This window comes from Lasiosphaeria miniovina, assembly GCF_030549165.1.
Source record: "Lasiosphaeria miniovina strain SMH2392-1A chromosome Unknown B0T26scaffold_2, whole genome shotgun sequence".
NCBI lineage: Eukaryota > Fungi > Ascomycota > Sordariomycetes > Sordariales > Lasiosphaeriaceae > Lasiosphaeria > Lasiosphaeria miniovina.
The window spans coordinates 5103601-5130111 of NW_026848221.1; the positions used below are offsets into that span (position 1 = coordinate 5103601).

Genomic DNA, 26511 nt, shown 5'->3' on the forward strand with positions numbered 1-26511 from the left:
TTCTTCCAGTTTGACGCGTGTGCTGGGTTGGGTTGCTAGGCAAGTCTGGCGCGAACACGGCCGCTCGTTCCGCAGGGATGACCCTCTTCGAGGAAGGCCGAAAAGAAAACGGAGCCGTATATCAGAATGCCTAGTCTATAGCTGGGGGGGTGTCGCCGGGCATCCAATGGCAATGGACTCGGATGTCGGAGGCAGCAACACTAATCTCACCGCAACCAGGGCACTTGTGAGAAAAAGAAGAACACAGCGGATGCAAGGCCAGCAGGGTCCTGTCGAAAACAATATTTCATAATGAAACGGACTGCGGGTGATGTGGGTGCTAAGTATTGGGGATCCTAATGCTGCGCAGTACTTAGTACTCCATGTATCTGTATCACGTTCTGCTTGTTAAGCCGAGCCCCGCTCAGCTGGGGCTCATGATGGGGAAGTAGAGTTTGAGAGCTTTGGATTGCCAGGCAGGTGAGATGTGTCATCTCTGTTGGGGTGCTAAAAGTCAGCTGCCTCTCCGCCGTCGCTGCCCAATTTAGACAGCCTACGAAACACAGGCGCGGCGGCAGTTGTGGATGCCCCAACCTGCAGCGGACAGGACCGCTGAAACTACGGGCCACAGGTCCCAGGTCCCAGGCCAGGCCGCCCACCACGGCAGGGTAAGGTGATTGCCTCCCATAAGGCAGGCACAGAAGGTGGAGGATGGAAACCATTCATTTGCCGACGGGCTAGGAGTGAAACTTGTGAAGTACTCTCCACGAGATAAAGAGCATGGCATGGCCGACTCATACCTTTGCTTGTGTCCGACTATCGCGTGCACGTCCGTCCTGCGTCTGTCACCATCTCACAGAGCTTGAAGCTATGAGCTGCATAAGACGGGCTTTGGCTTTCGATGTGAATATGCGGGTGTGTATTTCGGTATGGACGTATTCCGAATTCAGTATTGCAAATTGATTATGCCAACGCTTCAAGAATCTGGGGAGGGGTCTCGTTGGGTCCCAATAATATGGAGGGAACCGTCGTGGGATTCTGGCCAATCAGCAAGCATGCCGACAAGCGGGCGTAGAATCCGGCGCGTGGGTTGGGGTTAGACGTTCCACGTCGGCATTTCGGGACGAGGCACGACAAACCATGCCGCGCGGCCGCCGAAGCTAACAAACAAAAACAAACCGAAACGCCGCCCGCCGCCCGCCGCCCGCCGAACGCCGCCCGCCGAACGCCGCCCGCGCCGTCGTCGACATGGCCAACTTTCGAAGATTCCAGCCCGACGACCTCAACAAGCTGTCGAAATGTAACCTTGATCCGCTGACCGAGACGTACGAGCTGGGCTTCTACTTGCAGTACTACGCCAAGTGGCCGTCGCTCTTCCAGGTCGCCGAGGACCAGCACGGCAACATTATCGGCTACAGTCCGTCCTCCTCCTCCTCTTGTTACTATGTCATCTAATTAACCGAAAAACGCGCAGTCATGGGCAAGCTCGAGTCGTCGCCCGACGTGTACCGCTTCTCGGAGCACTACCTGCCGTGGCACGCGCACATCACCGCCGTCACGGTCGCCCCCGAGGCGCGGCGCCTGGGCATCGGCAAGCTGCTTACGGAGCAGCTCGAGACGGCCGCCGACGCCAACAGCGCCTGGTTCGTCGACCTGTTTGTGCGCAGCACCAACTACAAGGCCATCGCCTTCTACAAGAGCATGGGCTACAGCGTCTTCCGCGTCGTCAAGGACTACTACGGCGACCACTCCAGCGACCCCTCCCAGTCCTCCGAGGACGCCTACGACATGCGCAAGCCCATGGAGAGGGACGTCAAGAAGGAGCACATCCGCGCCGACGGCGACAAGTACGAGGTCGACCCCAGCGATGTCTGGTGATGACTTATTTGTCCAGCTGGACTCCCTTCCCCGCCTGGGCGCCTCGGTTCGAGAAGGATTCCCACTAAGCTTCCATACCCAAGCTCATGAGTCGGTCAGACCCTGAGGGCGTAGCTGCCCTACTGGCAGCGCCTGTCTCCGAGAGTCACACCCTCGACGAATAGACCGTCGTCCATCCAGCCCCCTAGGCTGATCCGGCTCTCGCGTGACAGGGACAGCCAGCCTGACGGGCGAGGGTGACAGTCCCGGCATATGCCCGTCGTATGCTCACCCATTGACATATGCTACCTTGAGATGCCTCTTTTGCATTGCGGGTAGCTTACCTCCAAACAATATTGTGAGAGGTGGGTGCATACATATGTAGAGACAGACGGTCGCGACTCGGAAAATACAATACTTCATGAACCCCACGGCGTCGCTCATATGGGCGGAACTGCGCTGGTGTCATCACCATCTACCGTGATTTGTCCTAGTCTGGAATCACCCTCCATTCTCCTTTCATGCAGCCACTCCACGCGTAGTTGTTCTTCAAAAGCCTAGGGTAGCCGTTTTAGTAAAACGCTAGACCACAGCATAGTTTGCTTGCCTTCTAATCTCGTGGAAAGTTGGCACCCCCCGCCGCTGTTTACCTAGTCTCCAGTCCGGCGCAACCTGAAACAGCTATAAATAAAATAGAGTGAGAGGCGTAGCCCTGCGGCGCGAGCAACCAGTCTCTGCGCCATGTATGTATCCACGCATACACGGTCCTCCTTCCCACCCGGCGTGGCCAGAATACGTAGCCATCAAGCACCGACCCGCATGCTCTCAGGCGGGCCCAGCAGGCTCGACTGCAAGCCCCCGACGTCCAGCACCAGCTTGGTCAGGACCATGGTCGGCTCCAGCAGCCAGACCCTGAGCTCGTGCCTGCCGGGGGCGAGCTTTCCGAGGGCTGACGTCTTGACGTAGGCGTTGCGGACGACGGCGTCGGACCAGCCGGCGGGCTCGTTGCCGGCGTCGCCAAGCGGCACGGGCTGCACCGTCGTGGCTGCGCCCCCGTCGACGCTGAACGCGTACCGGTTCGGCGACGACGGGTTCGCGTTCTCCGACGGCGACAGGTATATGGTAAGTGCTGCCGCCGCCGGCGCCGTGCTGAACGTGTAGAACGGGTAGACTAGCACGGGGCCCTTGGCTGGCGCCTGCGACGCCGACTTGGTCGGCAGCCGCACGCCAGACCGCGTGCGGCCGTAGTCGGGCACGACCACGTAGCTGGCGTCGGACGGCGGCGCGGAAAAGTGCTCCGCCTCGATCGAGACCACGCCGCCGGCCTCGACATGGCCGGCCGTGAAGTCGGCGGGCAGCATCGGGTTGTCGATTGGAACGAGCACTGTTGCCGCTGTTCCCGTGGCGTTGAGGTTCGAGACCTTGAGCGCGGCCACGCTGGAGCCCGACGGCGCCGCGGCCCAGTCGACCGACACGAGCAGGCGCGCGTCCGAGGCGCTGCCGGGCGCGGTGAGCACCTGCTGCGGGCTGCTGACGGTCACGAACGACACGTTGGACGCGACGCTGTACGTGAAGGTGCCGTTGTCGCGCGCGAACACGTCGAGCCAGCTCTGGCGGCCGGGCGGCGCGAACGGGCTCTGCGGCGGCGAGAGGGTCAGCGTCGCCGCCGCGGGGAATGAGGCGGCGTTCCCGCGAGCGGCGACGCCCATGAGGGCGTTCTTGGCCGCCGTGGTGACGTAGGTCAGCCGCGGCAGGGTCTGCGAGCTGGGGTCCTGCCAGTTGTTGTAGCCGATGTGCAGCTGGTCCATCATATGGTTCCATTTGCCGCCGAGCAGGCCGTGGAAGCGCTTCGTGATGGCCGAGTCGGCCGCGAAGGCGCTCTGCACGTCCCGCGCGAGCTGGTTGGCGCTGGCTCGGTGCTGGTCGGCGTACTTGGCGCCGAGCGCCGTCTTGGTGTAGATCTCGTAGACGCCGCGCCCGGCCATGACGGGGTGCAGCACGACCTCGAAGAAGCTGTCTTGGGCGCCGGCGGGCAGCCCGTCGTACACGGCCTGCGCCTTGGCCAGCAGGTCGGTCCAGTCGTTGAAGTTGACCTCGGCTTCGTCGTAGTTGGTCGTGCTGAACGCGAAGGGCGTCCGGCTCAGGTCCTCGTACTTCATGCGCGAGATCAGCCGTCCGTAAGTCGTCATAATGGCCGCCGTGGCCTCGGCCGCGACCTCTCCAAACTGGCCGCCGGACCAGGTTTTCAGCCACTTCGTGGTGCTTCCCGGGTCTTCAAAGCTGTTTCGGTCCCAGGCAAGCGCCATGAAGTGAGCCGTAGGCAGTTCCTATTTTATGCATCATCAGCAGCCGGATCTACGAGAAACGCCTTCTCCGTGCCACGAATTGCTGCATCTACTCACCAGGCCCTTCAAGTCTCCCACGTTGGTGAGCCAGATGTTCTGGATGCCACGGTCGTAGGCAAGAGTCATCTGCTCCCAGGTCTTTTGCAGCTGGATCGTGTTGATCCACTTGTAGTTGCGAGGGTCGCCGACATAGTCAAAGTGGTAGTACATTCCACTGCCGCCCGCGCGCGCCGTCTCGTTGGCAATCGGCACCCTGCGAATATTGCCTCTGTTGTCGTCGCTCCAGAGCAGCGTCACGTCGTCGGAGACTTTCATGCCCTTTTGCCAGTAGCCGGGGACCTCTTTGTACATGACCCAAGCTTGAGGTATCTGGGACAAGGGTTTCCCGAGAGCTTTGGTAAGAGTCGACTGCTGCCATCCAATCACCTCTTCCAGCGCGCTCGAGGTCAGGGTGGCCGATGCGGCGTCGCCCGACCCTCGCATACCCAGGGTGTAAATAGTGCTCCAGTTCTTGGACCGCGTGGCCCCCTCCTCCATGAAGGCCTGCACGCCGGCCTTGTTGCTCTTCCAGTCCCACGAACCCTTGAGGAACCTACCCTGCTCCTTGTCGGCCCTGGCCATGGGCTCGTGATGGCTGGTCCCCATAAAAATCCCATACTCGGTGGCAGTTGGGCCGTTGTTGGCGTCGTCGAGGTAAAACATGCTCGACCACATGGCCGGCCAGACGTAGTTGCCCTTGAGGCGGAGCACGAGCTCAAAGATGCGCTTGTAGAAGTCCGTGATGAAGGGGCTCCCGTACTTTGAGTCTTTGTACTTGGCATGGCCCCAGCTCGTCAGGCACGGAGACTCGTCGTTGAGGAAGATGCCGCGGAACTTCACAGAGGGTGGTCCTTCTGTGTGGGCTCCCGTGCTGCTTGCCCAGATGTACTTCCTCGCGGTGGGAGGCGCGTCCGCCCACCAGTACCACGGCGAGACGCCAATCTGCTCCGAGACGTCGTAGACGCCAAAGGTGGTGCCGCGCAAGTCGGAGCCCAAGATGGCGAAGATGGAGTCCCGCCCGTCCCACGGCGCTTGGACGACCTGGTACGAGAAGGTCTCCCATTTGTTGGCAACAGCGGCCGTGTCCAGATTTCGAGAGGCGGCCAGGCTGTCGACCAGGCTGGACCTTCCGACAGTGCCGACGACAATGATGGGCCGCGGCCCCGACGCGCCAGCCTTTGACGACGAGGTCGAGGCCCAGTCGGCCACGACCACGGTGGCGTTGACGCCCAGCACCTTTCCAAAGTCGACGGCAAGCTCGTTGGCCGCTCGGATCACGCCGGGGAAGTCGTTCGGGGCAACTCTGATCTCGGGGGCAAGGCCGGGCCCGCCGAGCTGGAGCCCTGTGCCATCTGCTGAGAAGGTGAAGGCCGACGGCTTCGTGATGGACGCGGACCCCCCAGCGACGAGACCCAAGCTCACGATACTGGCGACGATACTGACGAAACGTGCGCAAGATGCCATTGCGTCTTTTTTCCTCTCCAATTTTTTTTTTTTTACATGTCCTTGGTCAAGGCCGTTTTCTGTTGCCGACCACCCCCGGCGACAGCGTGCAAGCAGGCCCCATCGCCCATCTTAAGCTGGCGGACAAACAAGGCCGGCTGGGCATGGCATATATATCCGCATGTCCCATCTGGAAGAATCCTGCAATCAAGAAAGGACGCAGACTCGCCGGCCAATGAAGCGGTTAAAGTACTGTACAGCAGGCACCTTACCTTACCTTAGCTGTTGCACGCCCGAGGGCCCCAGCATGATGGAATATGGGAGGAACAAGTAAGGTACTCGATTCGTGGAAAAACTGGAAATCGATTCCGGGACTCCCCTCCGGTTGTCTCTCGAACCATCGGAACACTTGGTAGGGCATTTTATTTCATTTTGGCGTGGAATCTCCAATTGACGGGTTGGTCTTCCTAGGTGCCCAAGGCAGGTAGGTAGCCAGGTAGGTAAAGTAGGTAAGGCGAGTAGTAACGAAGAACTTTGTTATCCATTGAGCTGTGGAAAATGGAATACGCCAGGAACCTAGCAGATACTCTATAGTATTGATAAATGTATTCCGAGTGTTGAAGCGCGACTGCCCCAAATTCTCGATAAGAAGTCGGGTTGCTTGCGTCTCGCAACATGGAAACGCGCCCCGGCTCCAGGACGCAGCGGGCAGACCAGCCCAGTGACCGGCCCCAAGCACGGGCCATTTGGACTCCTCAAATATGGATCCATCCGCGTCGGATCATTTCCGGACCCAAGCCGCCCCACACTGAATCTCTCGGTGCAATTGCAACCTAGTGAGTGGAAGGAACCAACCGGGCAGGAACCAACCGGGCCGGACCCAGGCAGGCCTGAAGGATGGAATTGTCCTGCAGGCTGCTAGTGCCGCCTGCGGTATTTGACTTGGTCTACTAGCAAGACAGACAATGATAACCTTAACGACAACTCATGACAGCTGCAAGCCGACATTTCCAAGCTTCCAAGTTCTCAAACCAATCCTACCTCTTTGATCATTCCATCATTGCTCAATCTAAGAGAGAGACCACTTTATTCAGCCTTTGAACCTAATACGTAGCAATAATTGGTTGGCGCTTGGCACTAGCGTGCCCGTGGTGCCTTGCCCTGTTCTGAACCGTGCCTCATGCCATCTCCCGTTCCGGATATAAGGGGCGGCGCAAGCTGACGGGAGTTGGGCCTCGGTGCTCCGGTCCATGGAAGTCTGAGCAAGGCCCCGGTCACAGCCATGGTGGATGCGCCTTTGGCATCATGGTTTCAGACTCCTATCGCCATCTGATCGCCATGTCCCACCGCCCAGCGTCCAACAAAGTGCGAGGCCGAGGGCGTCGGGGGGGGGGGGGGGGGGGGTTGTTTCTTTTTCAATTCAATTTCTCTCTCTAACCGGTCGACGGCATGCCGACCTGTTTGGAATACAATGGAACCCCACAAGTCGAACCACGACGGCGAGGAACAGGGCCCAGCCGAGTCTCAGTCCCGCCGCTCAATTGGGGACCATGTCCATAGCCATGGTTTTGCGCATTGCTGAACTTTTCTTCCGGCCATAAATACGCATGACTACCTGGATAGCTATCTAATCAACTTCTCATCAGCTTATCTGTACCACACTTTGCTCGCTAAAAAACAAGTTCGAAACGCCACTGTCCCTCATCAAACCAACTTTCACACACAAACTTCAATCATGGCGGCCCCCGTCAGATCCTCGACCAGTCATCCCAACGATCAACATAGAGCGAATCCTGCGGCACCGGCCAGTCGAACTACCAGTTGGACAGTTGAGGAAATTTTCGACAAGGACTTTAATGTAGAGTTCAGCGCTTATGATAAGAGGGGCAAATTGGACGGTTTTTCTTGCATACTTTCTAACATATACCGCCGTAAAACGCCTATGACCTTTGAATGGGAGGTAATCATCTCCCACCCTCACTTTTTTTCTGGTGTTCCGTGCCTGAGTATGATACCAGATCTAGCTAATAACTCGGCTGCTTATAGGTGCTCTGTTCCTTTATTGACAAAAAGATTAATTACGGAGAGTGTCCTGAACTAGAAGTTTATTTTCGCACAACTTCGTCCCGTTTTATCGTAACTTCAAGCTGAAGGCCACCCATGTTTACAGAGACAATAAGCATCATAATCCGATAATCGTCAATAGGGATACCTGGTCGGGCCACATGATAGCGGTTGAACAAGATTCGACGGTGATGGATCTTGTATTTGAGATATTGAAATCCGACGGGACCTCATTTGGACCTGGAAAAATCCTTCAACCAATGCCATACCTCGAAATGGCGTTGGCCAGAAAGCTTATCTTCGACAACGACGTGACCAAGATAATGAACGCAATAAAGACATGGAAGAGCAGCGAGGCAGTAAAAACCCGGTTGGTTGATTTTGGAGCCTCTTCACCACAATTGGACCAACTTAAACACCTAGTCAATGACGGGTTAATCAACGGGGGCCATGACTTGTATGATCTGATGAAGAAAGCAGAATTGGCCGAGAATGTGACGCTTGGGAATGAAGGAATCATTTGCAAACCCTAGGGGGGGATCATCCAGACTACAGGAGAAAATAGTCCGATCGACCCAATTCCAAGTAGCACCCTTTTCCTCCCCGCCACCTGCTCGAGGCACAGCCGGCTGTGACTTGAGGCAGTTCCCTTTGAGAATTTCATTTTCCCACCATCATATCATCTAGCCCAGAGCCTGGAGCCCAGTGTGGCAAAGTCCACGTCTTTGCACACTCTCTTTATCCAAGTAGGTAGCTAGGTAGGCATCTTCGGACAGGCATAGCGGGCTATGTCTCGAAGCTCGCCAGCAAAGGAAAAAAAAAACTTGTTTCTTGACGAAAAAGACGCACATTCGTCTGCGCCCGAGTGACACTTGCTCACTGCTGCTAAAAGAGTGGCCGTGACTGTAACGTACTGCCTCAAGGTAAACACGTATCTTGCCGGATCAACTTGGAATTACCCAACTAGATCTCGGTGGCTATCAAGAGATCTCGTTGTTAGATTTCATCTTGAGTTCAACGCTGCAAAGATGGCTTCCCAAAGAGCGACAGATGATTCAATGATTGGGCTCTATCTAGTTGGTAAATCAAACTAAACTAGAATGACACAATAGCACACACAGCGCAGCACTGACAACGAAAGCACCCAACCAGTACCAGCCCACGGCAAAATAGGGCCTTGGTGGGGGACGGGGGCTGTAATTAGCCAACCTCGACAGTTTTGACGTTGTTCGCAGGTCGCTTTGCCCTTCGGCCCTGCGGCCCTGATAATGACGCTTTGCCAATTAAATGTCAGCTCGCAAGGCGATGTCAATTTAGAGTGTCCGGTAGGCCCGCGTATGGTGGCCGCTCACACCCCTGGTTATTACGTAATACGTAGTCGGTTAGCACCCCTTACCCACCCTAGTCCCTTGCGCCAGGCCTTGTAAGAGATGTGGCCCGTAAGGAGCCGCCTTGGGCCTCAAAAACACAAGATTAAAGCATCCACACTACAAAACGCCGAACACTTGCTTTCTAAGATTGGACGAGGCGAGGGCGCCATGTTTTTTTCCACGTGGGGGGGCCTGGATATGGAAGCCGTAGAAGGCGCCATGGAGAAAATGTACGACTTCCACGAACAGAAGAAGTCTCGAGCGCTTTCTGCGCCCAGAGACACTAGGAAGGAGTCAAATATTCGTAAAGGCAACTCAGCCCTGCCACCTGATCTGGCTCTGACCGTTGCAACATCTGCTGCCCCCCCAGTGGTGGTCAAGGCGTCTCTTCACACCCTCACACCCCCCCGTGGTCGTCGCGCCTCCCAACCTCCCCGTGGACATTGCGCCTCTTCGCCCCCTGGTGGCCGATGGACACCTTCGCCTCCCCGTGGGCAAAGCAGTCGGCGATTCGAGCCTAGAGAAGCAACAAAAGCGCAAGGCATCTCTGACTGATCCTTATCTCTCGGCTCCGCCAGTCGCTCCTTGGGGGCGAGGGACGACCCTGATAATCCCCTAGTCGGCCGTTTCAACCTCCTTCTAACAGCAGGTGACGGCATGAGCTGGAACCCCCAAAAATGACTAGGTGGTTTGATTTGAGTTTGGGCAGATAAGGAGGACATGAAGTACTTGTTTTGCAGAGGGGGTTGTCTTTTGGAGGTCCGCGAGTGCTTAAGGAATCTGGAAAGAGCTTTGGTCTGGGTACCCCATCTAAAAACCGGCGTACCGCCCTGGGGGTCATTGGCAGCTGCGAACGCAGGGACCGCTTTTTGTATGGTAAGATGCCGTATTTCCTGGCAGCCACCCAACGCCACGGAAATACATCACCATGTCAACAAATCATGCTTCAACAGACTTGAATTCCACAGACCCACGGGAGGGTACGTAGATCAAAGCTTGTTGCACGCGATCGAAGCTGACAGCGCATTGAATTGTCTGCTCAATAGGTCTAAAAGTACAGAAAAGAACGCTTCCTTATACTCATGGAGAGAAGGCAAGGGAGGCGTTGTAATCAGCCCGAAAGAGGGCATTCCGAATGAAATGAGGACATTCCGAGTCAAGAATGAAGGAAATAACAAAGAATGAAGGAAGCTCAGAGGCATGTCAACCAGGGCCTGTCCAATTCCATGAAAAGTGGGTCAATTCCAGACGACAAAGCTCTATGAAAAGTGGAAGACCTTCTCGTTTTTTCCACTTAGAATTCGCTATCACCGAAATTGTATTACAATGCAATAATCTAATAATTTCAAACGAACTGTTTTACTAATATGTTGGGAATATTTTGAGATTTGTGGCTACTCTAAATGCCTGACCAGACTCACTAGACTAGAGACGTTGTGCAACCAGCACCTCGACAGCCTAAAAGCCCAATTCTACTTTCTATTCAAATTACACGAAGTGGCACCTCTGAAAGGGTTCTCAGCCTCTTCAACTTTGTAGCGACTGGGCAAATCTCGGCATGTTCATACTGCTATTATTTTATATGCGATTCCAAGTTGTGGAGGAGAGGCTGCAAGCAGTGCCAGAATGATAACATGTAAATCTAATTCTAAATAGTAGACTAGTCTGGCCAAACACACGCTGCGCAACATCACCCAATAGCTGAATCATGACAGGTCGCTTTTTTGGTGGGCGTACAGGTGTGTGCCTACGTAGTGCGCCGATCGGCCGGAGCATCCTCGGACCCGACATGACCGAGCCTCATCCCATCTCGTCTAATTATGCCAAGAGAAAAAAAAGGCCATCATCGGACTTTCTAGACTAGCCTTGTTTCAATCTGACCACCCGGAACGTCTTCCCAGTAGCACACTCGAAACGAGGCCAGAGCTCTCAAATGGGATTGGCATTGCCCGCCGTTTCGCCTAAGGTTTCGTCACCTCTCCGCGAGACTCGGGTTCCTTCAGTTAGTCTGCGCAAAGGCTTTGCTACGTCTTTTGCTCTATTTCCTAGCCGCAGCCACTGGCAAGCCGCTGTAGCCCATGTTGCAGGTCACACTCATGATTGAGCTTCGTAGTGTCATACGTATTATCGCGGCCAATGTACAGCGTGAAACAACACAGCAACGCCTTGCGGAACGGTGGAAACCATCGAGTTTAGGGGTTTGCTGCCATTGTTTAACCATTATTTTCGTATATAACTTGGGGCTGCTTCCTCTCTAATACAGGCAAGTATATTCCCCATTTATCCATTGAAGGAAAGAAATCGAGGAACTTTCATTCCCTCCCCCCCCCCCCGCGGGAAGCCAATTCAGCTGCCACTCAGGCCATACAAGACTGTGTTGAAATCTGGACCTCGTCATGTCGGAACCAGCACAACCTGATAAAGAAATAGAAGGGGTAACTTTCATTGCGACAAATAACGAAGCCGAGAGAATCTGCAGACTTCCACACAACGTTGATTTCACAGATCAGATACCAAAAGAATACAAGGGCCGCGTATTATATGTTCCTGGTGACTATAACCCCAGAAACCGTAAACCCGGCGACCGAAAACCCTTTCTGTTCTTGGGAATATTGCCAAGCGACGATGTGTCCCTCTCGGACAAGAGAAATCCGGAACGCTACGACGGCTTGCAATGCGAATTTTACCTCCTTGATGGCGTCCTCTCGCTCAAGAAGCTGGCCCCGGATCGCACCAACCAGCTCTTCGTAAACGGAGAACAGATCAAGGGGGTCCAAAAGAATACGGACTGCGGCGTGACCATCACGGCTTCAGGCAAACCGGATATTGTCGCCTTTGGGAGGGACAAGTGGGCAGCCAGATTCGTTCTGAAGCGGGGATCCCCCGACATGGAATCCTGCGGCAAGTTTTACAAGCCAGATCCCCTGCCACTGCCACCAGCTCAGCAGCGGCAGCCGCCGAACCCCGTACCTTCTTCTCTCCCCGCGACGAACGAGCCCCGCGGTCAAAGTCAAAGTCAAAGCCAAAGCGAAAACCCAAGCCCAACCAACCCCTATGCGCAAACGAGAAATCTACCAAATTTAGACATCTCTCAAACACGACAGAAAAATACAATCTCCGAGCTCGACCTGGCCGTCTCCCCTAGGACCGTAGTGGCTCCTATCTCCAAAGCTCACCCGAGCCAGGCTTCCGTCCACGCCGGCGGCGCCGGCGGCGGTGGCGGCGGTGGCGGTGGAGGAGGAGGAGGAGAGCTCAAGCGCAGAATGTCTGACAACTCGAAAGAGGAGCACCAGCCGAAGGCCACAAGGGTTCAGAAAACCGACGTCAGACCAACAACGCCCGGGGGCGGGCCCCCCCGGCAGCCGCTGCGCTGGCTGCCCAGGTATTACAAAGTACAAACCACTCGACTGTTAGGGTCGTCTGTCTGTAAGGGAGCACGGGCTCCACAGAATGCTGGGGTTGGTAATTATGAAGATAGAACAAAGGGCAAGCTCCTAACGCACGGGTAATACAGTCAAATCGGAATGCCACTCAAAGTGTATGAGTGCAGTGAATGTGTATTGCTTGCTTGAAGAACCAAGCAAGAACTATCTAAGACCGTGGACACGGTCATCGTATTTATCTAATTGTGGCGGGCCAGTAAGAGCACAGCTCTTACTTGCCCGGCAGGAAGGAGCTGCCTGGCACCGGGCACTGCTAGCGTGCCGGGCCATTTGCCTGGTGCCAAGAGCCCTCTTGGCACCGGGCACCGTCTGACTGGCTCAAGCGACGAGCGGGGTCCCCAGTCGTGCCTGAGGCGCCCGCTTCCTGCAGCTGGTCCAGTACGAACCAGGTTCGTCACACCAGGACAACAAGAAGAATACAAGCGGTGCACTAGCAGCCCTCGGGTCTACACCTGCAGCTATTACCGCCTCTAGGAAGAAGAAGGCGAATGGCACCGCGGCGGAAAGCCTCGGGGTCGTTTCGACCGCCGACAAGTCGAAGGAGGATATAAAATAAGCCTGAAAGAGTCACGAAGAGTGGGGGGTTAGGTAATTAGGTATTAGGTTAGTCGCCTGGATAATACATCTCTTCACTTCTTGGAGGCGACAATTTGAGAGACCTACCAACGGGGGAGAAGGAAATAGAAGGTAAAATGGAATGAAGAACGGTTCTAATTATCGCCTTTTCCTTTTTTCTTCCTCGGATTATCTTAGTTAGCTATTACTTGGGTGATTAAAACTATGGACTTGGAACTTTTTCCTTATAGACAAAAGGTTGTACTGCTAATACCTGCCTACTCTATTCTTGCTCGTGATCGAAGTTGATAGCGCATTGAATTGTCTGGCCAAATAGGTCTAAAAGTACAGAAAAGAACGCTTCCTTGTACTCGTTGAGAGAGGACAAGGGACGTGTTGTAATCAGCCCGAAATTAGGGCATTCCGAATGAAATGAAGGCATTCCGAGGCCAAGAATGAAGAAAAAATAAAGAATGAAGGAAGTACAGAGGCATGCTAACCAGGGCCTGGAAAATGTGGTTCAATTCCATGAAAAGTGGGTCAATTCCAGGCGACATCTATTGATTTTATTGGTACATGGCCAAGGTGATCACTTGGGTAGACCACGAGCTTCGCCACAATTACACTGTTTTCGAGCTTGCGTTCTAATTGGTTGTTAGTGGCCTTGGGGTCGGAAAGGGGGGGTTGAACTTTGCGATCTTTATTTATGCACAGGAAACGCCGAGCTGCGACTGATAAATGTCGGAAACAAGCACAGGCTACTGATCGATCCTCATTGAGGTTCTTAATCAAGTCATTTTCTAGCTGCTGAGGAAGTACCTATAAGTCTGCTTACAACCGCCTACTTGGCGCCTTAGGCCGCCGAACCTTCACCTAAGAAGGTTATCTATCTTGGATTGTAAGTCTAGGCGAATTGGAATTAAGTGGAGCGTATCGATGACGGGATTGTCGCCTGGATTCGAGCCACTTTGAGCCGCATTTCAAGCCACAGTCGGCATATCCCTTCATTCTACGTATATCCCTTCAAACCACGCACATCTCTTCTTTCCTTACTTTTCAGCCCCTTTTTCGGACTTCCGAATGCCCTCTTTTCTCCCTTATTACTTTGTTCGGCTGATGAACGGTGTTTCCTTTGTCCGTTTTCTCGAGTGTCATAAGCTGGCTGTGGCTTGAAGAGTGGCTCAAATCTGGGCGACATGTTCTTAGCCAACAGACCACTCTCAACCCCTTTCGATTCTTCCTTCTTTTCTTCTTTCGATCAGTCAAACCAACAATGGCTTCGTCAGCTACAGCGACCAATGCCACCACCCTCTACAAGCCCGTTCTGACACGCCCTTCAGAATGGCCCGCATGGTACACTGCCCTGAAAAAGGTCGCCGGCGACAGAGGCCTCAGCGAGGCCGTTGACATCAAGAACACCAACTGGCTCCCACTCCCCAAAACCGTCTTCTTCAGTTACCAAGACTTCCTCGATCATCGCTACCCTCAAGCCACACCTCGCACTAATGAAGAAAAGCGTGGCCTAGTCGACAACGCAACTACTCAGCAAATGCAGGCCTGGCGGTCTTTTGAGGCCCAACAACTCTGCGATGACAAGGCCTTTGAGAAGCAGGGAGCCTTGATCCAAGAGATCAAGGAATAGATTCGCTCCAGCACGGCCGCCACTTACGCCGACGTCGCTAAGCCTGAAGATACGACCCTGAAGGACATCATCAAGAAGCTTCACACCCTGGTTTTAATCTCTACAGGAGAAGAGGTCGAAAGAGCCCGAGAAGCATAACGATCCGTCCTAAGGAAGCCAGGGAAGTCGTTGTCGTCCTCTAAGTGGTTGCTCCACTGGCAGGAAGCCTACAGCGAGGCCGTTAGGCTCGACATCAACGAGATCAAAGGCACCCTAGCCCTTAAGGACTTCTTCAAGGCCGCAGGAGTCTATGACGCCAACTGGAAGACCATCGTAATGATGGAGATGATAAAGGCTGAGATGAAGGGCTCTACACAACAGGACCTGCCCTACTACGCCAAAACGTTCAGGCTCATCTGCGAAAGCCAACTAGGAAAGGCCACCGCTTCCAAGAGCGCTTTTCCTACCTTCAACGGCAAGCCAGAGGGCGATCGACCAACCTACATATGCCCTTGTCGACCCGATGCCGCCTTCCACAAGCTAGAGAAGTGCTGGGCTCTGCAGGAGGTCATCACGGGCAAGAAAGGCCGGTACAGCGTCCCGAAGAAAGGCTGGACTATACCCGTGAGGAACTGAAGAAGCCTGAGTGGAAAGAACTGGCCTAGAAGATCAGGAAGGCCTCCACAACCGAAGAAGAAGAAGAAGAGGGCTGGCCGAAGAACTCCGTTACCGTGATCCCTACGGTCCACGCCGTTAACTACGGTCCACGCCGTTAACTACGGTCCACGCCGTTAACTACGGCCCTCACCCACTATCCCGATCAATCATCTTCGGCACAGGCGCTTCAATTCATGTTGTGAACTCAAAGGCTATGCTGAAGCCTGGTACGTTCAGGCACTCCACAGACAAAGACTTCATTCAGGTCGGCGATACCTGCTTGGCTATTGAAGGCAGAGGCACCTGGGTCATCAAGAAGATCCTCAACGGCCCGGAAGGAAAGAATACGGTTGATCTGACCCTCAAGGATACGGCCGTCATTCAGAATTTCCACGTCAATGTCGTCTGAGGCATAGTCCTCTGTAATAAGGCCAAATTATGGTATGCAGGCTTGGATAATACGATCAGCTTTGGCACTCTGGAAAGGAACAAGATCATTATTTCGCTCATAACCATGTACAATATCCCTGTCATCCAATACAACGTTATTTCCTCGTGCTTTTCAGTGCTCAACAAGGTGCCTAGAAGTGATACAGGCGTGTTCGTGCATGCAGCCAACCTGGAAGATCGGTAATAGAAGGACATCACTATGCTCGGCCCGTGCCACTACCAGCAATTACCGACCAGGCCCCGGGGCTGTGGCTCTCACCAAGCAGCTGGTACCGACATGAGCGACTGATTGCCTGGAAATCGACCAAGCCAAGGTAGTTAGGGAAGGAATTTTTTCCAGGACCCTTAATATGTAGATACCTGATCGTTGTTGGCCTCTCAAAACTCATCCAAACGAGTTTTACCAGGGACTGTCTATTGAATATTTCAAGAATCAGACCGAGGAGAGAGGGGGATGTGGGGATGAAAAGTCACATCTACCTTAATCAAGATCCTTGCCGTGTCGCTGCGGTAAACTAAGGTGTTTAGGTACCATGGAATGGTGTTGTCAGACACAACAAGTTGGCTTAATTACTTCTTAATTATGCAACAACCAATAGCTAATTAGAAGGTTGGATGGATTAAGGAGCAGCTGGAGGGACCAGGGGCCCAACCAATGCATGCATTTTCTACCCCACAAAAATAATCGAAATCAAAAAGTTCAAGCTGCCCCGCACCGCACCCCAAGCCTCGTCAATCTCGCTCGCTGCTTGCTGCTTGGTGGGCCCGCCCCGATGTGGAGTGATTGATTGCCCGCCAAACCCGGATTCAAGCCACAACGGTTACCCGTCTCTCTACGATACGATACGACGCACGACACCCCCCACAGCAACCCCCTCCATACCCAGGTAGTCGGATGATGATTACCCGAGTCTAACTGTAACTGCCTTCCTTACGATTATCGACGCTCGAAATCCCCTCGCCCCCTCCAAGTCCAACCGGCTGCCGCAGCCGTCATGGCAGACCCCGCCATCGCCGCCCTCAACTCGTTGCTGCGCGGCGCCAGCATAGAGGACCACGATGAAGCTCTCAAGCTCGCCAATGCCGCCATCAAGGCCTTCAAGGGCAGCGCTTCCGATCTAGCTACCGCCCGCCACACGCGGGTAGTCGCGCTGCTAAAGCTCGACCGCTTCGACGATGCGCTGCGAGCCATCGCCGACGGCGGCCCGGGCCTCGAAAAGACTTGCGCTCTCGAGAAGGCATACGCGCTCTACAAGACTGGACAACTAGCTGCCGCCGAGGCCGTATTGCAGGCCGCCGGCCACACAGATCGGGGCCTACAGCACGTCACGGGCCAGGTGGCCTACCGCGCCGAGAAGTTTGAACATGCTGCCGCCATCTACCGAGAGCTTGCCGACACCGAGGATGGCGCAAGGGCTGGCGAAGAGAATGACCTGCGCATCAACCTCCTGGCCACAAACGCCCAGCTCGAGTGGAATGGCAAGGGCTGGGCCGTACCCGAGGCCCAGAAGCAGCCGGGCCGGGAGGAGCTGGAGGCCTTCGAGACGGCTTACAATGCTGCCTGCGGCTGCATCGCGAGGGCAGACTTTGCCAAGGCCGCCGTCTTTCTCAAGAGGGCGAGGGACCTGTGCGAGGCGTCCGAGGACCTGGACGACGACGAGAAGAAGGCCGAGCTCGTCCCCATAATCCTGCAGCAGGCCTATGTCTTTACGAGGCTAGGGAAGCTTGATCAGGCTGCGAGCTTACAAAAGTCCATATTGCTCTCCGAGTTAGCTGCCCCTCCCCCAAACAAGCACACCGCAGCCTGCCGTATTGTTTCTAACGTGCAGTCTTGAAGTGTACCCGACGCGTCAACTAAGGCCGTTGCCCAGTGCAACATGCTCGTCCTTCAATCCGAAACAAACCCGTACATGGCCCAGCGGCTTTCACAGGCGATTCCGCATGGCGCGGGCAACGACCGTCTTTTTGAGTACCAGAGCTCCATCCTCCGGCGGAACCGCTATATTGCCGACCTTCAGGCACAAAAGTTTCCTGGAGTTGCGAAGTTGACAGCCAATATCCTCTCCAAGGACGCCGTGCCAGCCATATCACGCGCCACATGTGATCTCGGCGTGCTCAACGCCGCAGCTACCAGCGAATTGAAGACTGGCAAAGAAGCCCTGCACAGAATCCTCCCGCTACTGGACTCTCGGCCGCATGACGTTGGCCTGCTCCTCACAATAATACAGCTTTACGTCCAGCTTCAAAAACCCGGCCCCGCACTGACCTTGCTGGAGGCCTTCTTCAAACGGCTGGAGGCGGCTACCACGGCCGACTATGCCGATGTGCGTTTTGCGCCGGGTTTGGTTGCCCTTGCCGTGGCCCTGTACCGCCTGAACGGCCGCCACGCGGCGATTCGAAGCGAGCTGGCCAAGGCTGCCACGCACTGGCAAAAGAAGAAGAAGGCGGCCGCCGGAAGTGGCGACTCTCTGATACGCGAGGCCGGTGTAGAGCTTCTGCGCTCCCACCACCCCGCCGACTTGGCGGCCGCAGGCGAGGCTTTCTCCTACCTCGTGGCCGCGCAGCCAGACGACCGCATCGCCATCGCCGGGTTGGTCGCAAGCTTCGCGACGACCGATTTCGCCAAGGTGCAGCCGCACCTGGACACCCTGCCGCCGGTCGAGAAGCTGACGGCCGGGGTGGACGTGGATGCCCTGATCGAAGCAGGCGTCGCCGTGCTCCCCGCTCCTCCTGTCCAGGCTAAGAAGCGGTCGCTTGAAGAGAGCGGCGGCGACAAGCGGCAGCAGCAGCCTGCGGCCAAGAAGCGCCGCACCCGCAAGCCCCCCAAGTCTTTCGATCCCGACAAGAAGCCCGATCCGGAGAGATGGCTGCCGCTGCGTGACCGTAGCAGTTACCGGCCCAAGGGCAAGAAGGGCAAGAAGCGCGCGGCCGAGGCGACGCAGGGTGGCGTCGTGCGCGAAGAGGAAACTCTAGAGCTGGCGGGCGGCGCAGGGTCTGTCAAGGTGGAGAAAGCACCGGTAGGGGGTGGCGGTGGCGGTGCTAAGAAGAAGAAGAAGGGGAAGAAATGAAGTCTTGGTCCTTCTTCTCACCCATCCATATTTTTGAGACATTTGTCTTGCTTGCTTGCCTGCATAAGTAGTTCAAATTATTGAAATCATGCGCACGCGAGCGAGATTTGCTTATCTACTTACCTTGCGTGCCCAAACAAAGGCCATATAACTACGTTAAACAAAGATGTCGCGATGAACTTGGCAAGAGAACGAATCATGACTCATAAATAGAGGCATGTCACGCACACGCAGTCACCCACCCACATTTCCTCGGCAAGATTTAGGAGGGGGAGAGGTAACAGCAACCAACCAGATGCATGCACAACTAGGTACCTAAACTATTTAAGTCAAACAAGGAAGGAACCCATGTAGTTAATGAATCGCATACCGATGACGTCCACTAGTTAGACTTTTACGAGACACAAGACACATCCGATAGAGAGAGACAGAGAGACAGAGACAGACAGACAGACAGACCAAATATTCACCATGTCCAAATCCCCGGAAAACCCGCCCTAGCTCGAACGAAATACCTAATTACAGAGAAATACAGAGGAATAGAGAGGAAGAAAAACAGAACAAGACAAGACAGGAAAGCCCCCCGTTCCTTCTACGGCCAATAACTAAAAATGAGGGTTAAAAAAAACCAATGTTGATTTGGGCAGAGGGAGAGTGAAGATGCAGGAGGAGTTCAAAAACAAAAGACAAGGAAACAGAAACGACACTGGCGGATAGCCCCTTCTCCGTTAAAAGACAGTGGCTTCCCCTTGCCCCCACCCCCCCTTCTGAAAACAAAAACAAAGACAAAACAAAACATGAAATGACAAAAACGACAACCTCCCATATGGTAGTAGGCAAGTAGCCGGAGGAAGCGAACGCCCACCAACACGCTTGAATCTAGCCGCTTAGCCCCAGCTACCCCAGTCATCCCCTTCCCTGCCCGTCCCTCTCTTCTCGTTCGGAAATAATGAATCTACTTTAAAAAAAAAGAGAAAGAAAGAAAGAAAGAAACGAAGTGCGTGCTAGGGAAAAGGAAAAAGGGTAATAACAACAAAGAAGGAAGAAAAAAAAATCTATAACCCGGTCCCCTTTTTCTTGTTGGTTTGCTTTCTTCTGTAGGGCCGACCGACCGATGCCCCCCGCGTACCGCCGAATCCATTCGCCGCCCATGTTTTATATTTCCCTTTCTTTGCCCCAACCGCCCAGTCAATCGATCAAACCATGAATCGGCCACCTCGTCCGCGAGCAACAAAAAAGGCTACGACAGAAGCAAAAAAAGAAGAATAAAGTCTGGCCATCGGCTCAACAGCCATTGATTGCTTTCCGCATGACAACATGACAGCGTCCCTCCTCCAATCTGGTGAAGAGAGAGGACCCGGCAAGGACTCAGAGTGTGCTGAAAAGCCATTCCGCGGCATGTTGTTTTGTGCGTATGTATGTAGTCGGTGGAATATACAAGGGATACGCTGAAAACAGCAAAAGGAGCGAACGAGGAAGCAAATGAATGAGTCGACGGCGGCACGTCGTTGCCTCAAAAAAACAGCAATAACCTCGCGAATGCGGCAGGCATCAAAGGACGCAGTCCAATAACAAAAACTTCGGAGCCAGTTCCACCAGGCTGGGAGCCAAGATAAATTCTACACCAATCGAGAGATTCTCTAGGCACCGACCGCTTGCAACGGCGGAGGGCTTGCGATCGGTTCAACATCTTGAACCGAGTTTCGATCCTCATCTCTCTCTCCAGACTCGTCTCTGACAGGTGACGCAGGTGGGTCTGGAGTGAAAAACATTGTATGGCGATTGTCTCGGCTCGGCGGCGGACTCATGTCGAAGTCGGAGTCATTTTGATCCCCGCGTTCGAGCTCGCCTGGTTCAGGCTCGCCCTCAATGGGCGGGAGCGGTGTATGCCGCCCGTCCGAGAAACTTACGGCAGCGTCGCTGTCCTCGTCATAGGGCAGTGCCAAGCTTCCGTTTGATAGCATGGCTTTGGCCGCTTGCGCAGACGAGTATTTCCTATGCAACTCCCGGAAGCTCTTTGCTGTGGCCGTGCTTGCGCTTGCCGACGAGCCTCGGTGCTGGCGGTTGGCGTCGAGAACAGACCGCGCGGTGAGGATGGACTGGAAATCAGTACCATCTGCGGGAGCAATGCGGGCTGTGACGTTCTCTGCGGCAAGGCTACTGCTGCCTGCGATAGGAGAGACACCATCCTCTCGCTGCTTCCATTGGCGCATGCGGTCTTCGGGCGACAGAGTATGGATCTGCAACTCGGTACCAAAGGTGATTACGGAAGCCTTCTTGCCGTGGACGACAAAAGACCCGCTTCCGCGCGCAAGGATATCCGGGCTGTCGCGGAGCGTCTCATCAGACATGGCACCACTAGAGGCCGAGTCCCTGCCCCTACGATGGCGAGGGTGAGATATGTGTCCTGCGCCCTCTCTAAGTGTGCGTTGTAGACTGCGCCGGATTTTGTTCTTATCCTGTCGGTCTGTAGGGGTACCATTGGAAGGGCGCTCGCGTCGTTCCGAAGCCTCTTCCGGTTCCGCCGCAGAGGTAGAAAATTTGCGCGAAGGGTCGCGAGAAAGCTCCGGCTCGATTAGTCCCGTCCGCTCCAGGAGAACACGTTCGTCTGCATCGACTTCGGCCTCTTCTGATGGATCACGCTTAGATGCCTCGGGGGGAGCGGTCGAAGCCGCGGTGCTTGGGCTGGCCACATTCCTAGGCGGCGTTGCCGACAAAGACAGATTGGAAGAGATTGCACTGGAGACCGATGCCTTGCGGAGATTCACGTGTTCAAAGGTCAGGCCGGGCAACTCCCACGAGTTTGTGGGTTTGTGGAAGCTGGAACCCGTGGCACTAGTCGGAGGCGTCTGAAAGACGTCCGTCATCGGCGACGAATCCTCATCAGACTTCGCAGTTCCGGTGAGGGTGGGAGTTCTCGTGATGGGGATATTGTTTGGAGATTGAGGGCTCTTTTGAGGAGGCGAGATGGTGCTCGTCTTGGAGTTCTCCCTTGTTATCGGCTTCTCCGAAAGCTCCAGACCAGTGTCGACAGCAAGACCGAGCTGCTGGTTCTCTTCTTCGAGGTCCATCAGCAGGATATCTCGATGACATTTGAGTTTCCAAATCTCCATGCGAGTCCACTTCAGCTGTGCCGCCATACGTGCCGCCGAGAGAAGCATATGCTCGCGGGTTTTTGGCTGGATTGGAGCCAGAATCTGCAGATGTCTAGAGTTCCGAAGTTGGGATTCGAGGGTAACCTCGGCTTCCTTCAGCTTCTCGTTCGCATCGGCAATCTTCTGGATCATGATGTCCCGCCGCGCAACCAATATGTCTTGCACCATCTTGTAGTCTATCCGGCTGCGCGACACCATCACCTCGCCCGTGGGTGTTTGGACCCACTGGGCATTGTCCGTGTCCAGTCTCCTAATTGCTCGCCGCCCCTGCCCATCATAGCTACTCCCCACCACGCCTCTCATCCGGACTCCTGATGACCTGAAAGCTGCTGCATAATTCAGCTTTGCCAGCCAATCATTCATCTCCTCTTCATCTTCGGCGAGAAGGACTTCCTCAAAGCCGCCATGCCTGACGTAAACAAACGCGTGCTTGTGCTTTTTGTAGCTTGAGTCCATCAGTGCCACGGCACCATCTGTTGACATCAGAGCATCGGGTTTAAACGTGTCCAGGGGTGGCTTGAAGATACAGGGGTCCCCGTCGTGGCCTTTTTTGATATGGCTCTCATACTGGTGCATCAAGCTCTTGATCCACGCCGTATTGCGGAAGAAGTAGAGCTGGGCTCCTGTGAGGATGGCGCCCCACTCCTGCCACGGGGATCTGGTCTTCTTCTTCTTAGGGTCTTTTCGCCATATCAATCCGACCTTGGTAATTTTTATGTCGACAATCCCCGGATGTGCGGCGTCTGGGTTGGTGGATGTCTTCTCCGTCATGAAGGCATCCGGGCGAGATCTCGCCGAGACAATCTGCAAGACGCCAGTCTTGAAAAATGTCTTTTGAAGTTCCTTCATGTTGAGCGACTTGGCCGTCCCAAGATAGCTGTATGGATCGTCCAGATGCATCACTTCTTTCAGGTTGGGCCGTAAGATGTCCAACCTGTTGTCAATGATCAACGTGTACGGGTCGATAGGCTCCTTCGCAACTCTTTTCGCCGGGTCGGGGGTAGCAGTGGGAAACAGCGACTTCTTCTTGGCCTTGTGGGCGACGATCCGCTCGCCGTTGATGTCCAAGTCATCCTCAACATGAATGAACGGCGTGTAGGCAATGTTGTCATAAAAGACCTCGAGAATTTCATCAAAGAGGCCTTCGCCGCGCGTGTTCTTCAAGTAGTCCGCCTTCTGCATCTTGTGCTTGTTGTTCTTGTTGAAAACATCCGTGTGGAGAATCAAAAGAGAGAAAGCGATGAAGTAGGCCTGGTCTGGATGAGAATAGATCCCCGGGTTGCATTCGTGATATCGATTGGCAAACGCCTGCAAAGTTCGGTCAATTTGCTGAGTCTCCTTGGGCAACTCGGCCTCCATGAGTAGCTTTCTGATGGCCATATCCATCGGGTCTTCGAAGAATCTGAAGCTCCGCATGTAACTTCGTAGTACGGATTGCGAAAAGGTATCCGCACTCTTAGAGACAGCGGCCGCTATCACACTCCTGCTGACAACCTCTAGCAGACGTTCGAGATACTTGGCAGGCGTGTCATCTTCCCGGCGCTCAGGTAGAATGATCGAATTCCTCGGCAACTGAAGAGAGTTGTTCTTGGATGTGTTTGAGCCTGGCGTTGCAGGCGTCAGCGTTCCTTGCCGACCCGGTGTTGAATCCGAGTTTTGCCGAAGGCGACTCAGACCCAAAAGGTCGCCGAAACTCTTCCGGCCTGTCGATATCGACGTCCTGGTGGTCGGCGGAGCTAAGTGCTCGTCAATGGACTCCCTGGGAGAGTTCCTCCCCAAGGAGCTCAAGGTCGAGGATCTACCCCTCTTGTGCATATATGTTCGGGTTGGTGACGAGTGTCCGGAATGCCTTGAGCCCGGTCGAAACAGCGCAGTTGCTGGAGATGCGCCGGACCTGGTAAGCAGAGCAAGAGCTGGGCCTGTAGGAGTGGCGGAGACGCCGGCCCTCGACGATGGTCTTGACGGCGTCGGGGTAACCTGAGATGGGTGTGGAGACTTGGATGGTGATTGTCCTACCGATTCGGGAATAGCAGCCGGAGTGGAAGCAGATATAGGCGGCCTAGAGACATCCGAGTCTTGAGTAAGTGACGATTTACTCTTCGGTTGAAGATGGGCAATGGGAAACAGCGGCTCAGGACGCTTCTGCTTCCTGCGCCCGAGTCTGAAGAACGTGGTTGTGGTATGGACCGTGTGGGTAGTCGTGGTGGTACTTCCATAGACCCTGTCTCCCGAGCTCGCATCGGATCTTGACGACTCGGACAGCCTATTGATGGGTAACGCAAGTGTTGAGGTGTGTTCGTCGCCGTAGGCCGGAGGGTGGTGCGACGACGCTGGCCGCCTCGGTTCGTCAAACGTCACGCTGTGCTTGCTCCCCGAACTATCATCGGGGGCCAGGGACTTTTGTCCCTTGGCCAGGCCCGTCGCACCACTGCCCATCTCGTCCTCTTGGTCAATCCTAGGGAGCTCGCCTGATCGTCGGATGCGGATTCCCGGGAGTTTCAGCCGGCTTTCCTTCTTCCGCGGTGCCGTGAGATCAAATGTGGGGGCAGTGGTGATAATCTCTGGAGCTGTGCGTCCGTGTGTAAGCACTTGCTGATGTAAACTCGGCCTAGCATCGCGGGCGCGCGACGCAACTGAATGCCACATACGACGGGGGAGTGGCGGGGGCTTTTCTGTGGCCGCGTGCATCTTCGCCTTGGTGGCCAGCTGAGAGTCGGACGCATTACGGAACCTCAGCATGGAAAACCGGCGGTGTCTGTTGCTGTCCTCCTGCGACATGGGGAATGCGGGTCGGTTGGCGGCATCGTCAGTCGAGGAAGCTGCACGGTCCGACGACGAAGATATGCTATCTCCGCGGGGCGTCGAGGGAGAGGTGGGGACGACGAGGGCGGGAACATCTTCCTGGACGGCAGCCAGGGCGGGAAGATCGGACGCGGAGCCAGAGCGGGAGAGGGGCTGTTTGGGCACGGCAAGACTGTCAAGCAGCGAGAAGCGCCGCATGTCGGACTCGCTGATGTTGCCACGGCGTCGTAGGAAGGGCATGGTTATAGGTGGCGGCGATCGTCATAATCCATAAAGATTGGAATTGGGGTTGATTGAGACGCAACAAGCACGCAGCTCGAAGCAAGCACGCAGCACGACACGAAGGGCCTGGAGGGGGGCCGCTCGGTCTTATCCTGCGGATTGCATCAAAGCAGCCTGGAAACGAGCCCCCTGCGAGTGGAAATCGAATGCTGTCAGACGCGTGACAGAACAGACTTGGTCGCGCTGGCCGTTGCCAGGTCGGGTTCGGGTTCGGGTTTGCTGGCTTGGGCGCCGTGTTGAGATCGAAGTCGGGTTGTGCGATTCGTAGGTAGTGGAGGATGAAAAAGGGATCCCAATGAATGGGGGCTCTCGCCGCCTCTACCAGTATTGGACGCTAGCCCGGCCGAGCGACTGATGCCAGAGCCAAACCCAAGCAGGTGTGGGAGGTGGGCAGGTGTGGGTCCAGACCCATCAGCTCCTTCCCAGCTGAGGTGTGCGTGCCGGGGGGTTCCACTCCACTTCATCCACTAGTGGAAAACTCCTTTTCACTCTAAATAATCCGTTAACCCCGGAAACCGATCCTGGAGTCGAGTTGGGACATCTGTAATAGTTGGAGCCGCGGTGATATGGCACCTTAGGCATAAATTCCTGTCTATCGAACTAACGCTTTACCCAGGTAGATGGAGCACTCACTTTATACGGCGGTTTGGCTCAGGATTGAATACACACGGCATTTTAATTTCATTACCACCCAGACCTACACTAATGAGGTGCCCATACATTTAGCGGCTCTTGGGCAACAGAAAACGGCCGCCCAAATGGAAAGCGTGGGGAAACGTGAAAGCAAACATCGGTGGCCGCCGAACAGGTCTCATCCACAGGGAGGATTTGGGGGCCTTTTTACGAAGTTTCAGCGGTACTATTGCAAGCGCCCGTGAAATACCGCTCTACGGCTCTGTCAATCAACCTGGCAAATAGAACATCCCTATCACAGATTCCCCTATTCCGGAGTCTTCCGATTTTGTGAGTATACGAATGCTCTCCAGCCAGTGCTCGGTGGCTCCGAAGTAAGAACGCACGGAACAAGAAGCGCGAAAACCAAGGCGCGGAAATAGGGATGGGCTTGCGACACCGTCCCATTATCGTGACTTGAAACCGGCTACAGCAGTAGGGTTTGTGTTTCCTCCTACTCTGTATTCGTCATCAACCAACCACTGAACTTTCTAATTAAAGAGCTAAAGAATAGTTTGATGCCTCGATGCCTTTCTGCGTTTTTGCATTGCTTTCCCGACTCTGCCTTTTCCAGGCTACGATATATAACAATTATAGATACACAGAGTGTAGGTAACCAATTCCACCGTCGACGTAGACTTATTTTCGACGCCATTTGCCGCCACTCGGCCCCATTCACACGTTTGGAAGTTCAAAAGCATCCCAGCGC

At 54.8% G+C, this 26511-nt stretch overlaps 6 protein-coding genes across 6 annotated transcripts; 3 read left to right on the forward strand and 3 right to left on the reverse strand.

Annotated features, from left to right (window-relative positions):
• Nucleotides 1–1227: 1227 nt before the first annotated feature.
• Nucleotides 1228–1857, forward strand: B0T26DRAFT_638445 (acyl-CoA N-acyltransferase; the record flags this gene model as incomplete). Its single annotated transcript, XM_060437034.1, has 2 exons — nt 1228–1396; nt 1454–1857. 2 exons carry the CDS (start codon nt 1228–1230, stop codon nt 1855–1857), a joined length of 573 nt encoding a protein of 190 aa, XP_060301112.1.
• Nucleotides 1858–2639: 782 nt separating this feature from the next.
• On the reverse strand, nt 2640–5684 carry B0T26DRAFT_638600 (uncharacterized protein; the record flags this gene model as incomplete). Its single annotated transcript, XM_060437056.1, has 2 exons — nt 2640–4163; nt 4239–5684. The coding sequence occupies 2 exons, from the start codon at nt 5682–5684 to the stop codon at nt 2640–2642; spliced, it is 2970 nt and encodes a 989-aa protein (XP_060301113.1).
• An 8385-nt stretch (nt 5685–14069) lies between these two features.
• On the reverse strand, nt 14070–14430 carry B0T26DRAFT_697424 (uncharacterized protein). Its single transcript, XM_060441392.1, has one exon. The coding sequence runs from the start codon at nt 14291–14293 to the stop codon at nt 14105–14107; it is 189 nt and encodes a 62-aa protein (XP_060301114.1). The 5' UTR covers nt 14294–14430; the 3' UTR covers nt 14070–14104.
• B0T26DRAFT_869368 (uncharacterized protein) lies at nt 14070–15782 on the forward strand (the record flags this gene model as incomplete). The annotated part of the gene is made up of 4 exons (XM_060447887.1): nt 14070–14658; nt 14749–14851; nt 14939–15306; nt 15611–15782. Exons 1-4 carry the CDS (start codon nt 14369–14371, stop codon nt 15780–15782), a joined length of 933 nt encoding a protein of 310 aa, XP_060301115.1. The 5' UTR covers nt 14070–14368.
• Nucleotides 15783–16818: 1036 nt separating this feature from the next.
• Nucleotides 16819–18891, forward strand: B0T26DRAFT_672820 (uncharacterized protein; the record flags this gene model as incomplete). The annotated part of the gene is made up of 2 exons (XM_060439512.1): nt 16819–17591; nt 17661–18891. 2 exons carry the CDS (start codon nt 16819–16821, stop codon nt 18889–18891), a joined length of 2004 nt encoding a protein of 667 aa, XP_060301116.1.
• Nucleotides 18892–20531: 1640 nt separating this feature from the next.
• Nucleotides 20532–25088, reverse strand: B0T26DRAFT_636757 (uncharacterized protein; the record flags this gene model as incomplete). The annotated part of the gene is made up of 2 exons (XM_060436862.1): nt 20532–21037; nt 21077–25088. 2 exons carry the CDS (start codon nt 25086–25088, stop codon nt 20532–20534), a joined length of 4518 nt encoding a protein of 1505 aa, XP_060301117.1.
• Nucleotides 25089–26511: the final 1423 nt, after the last annotated feature.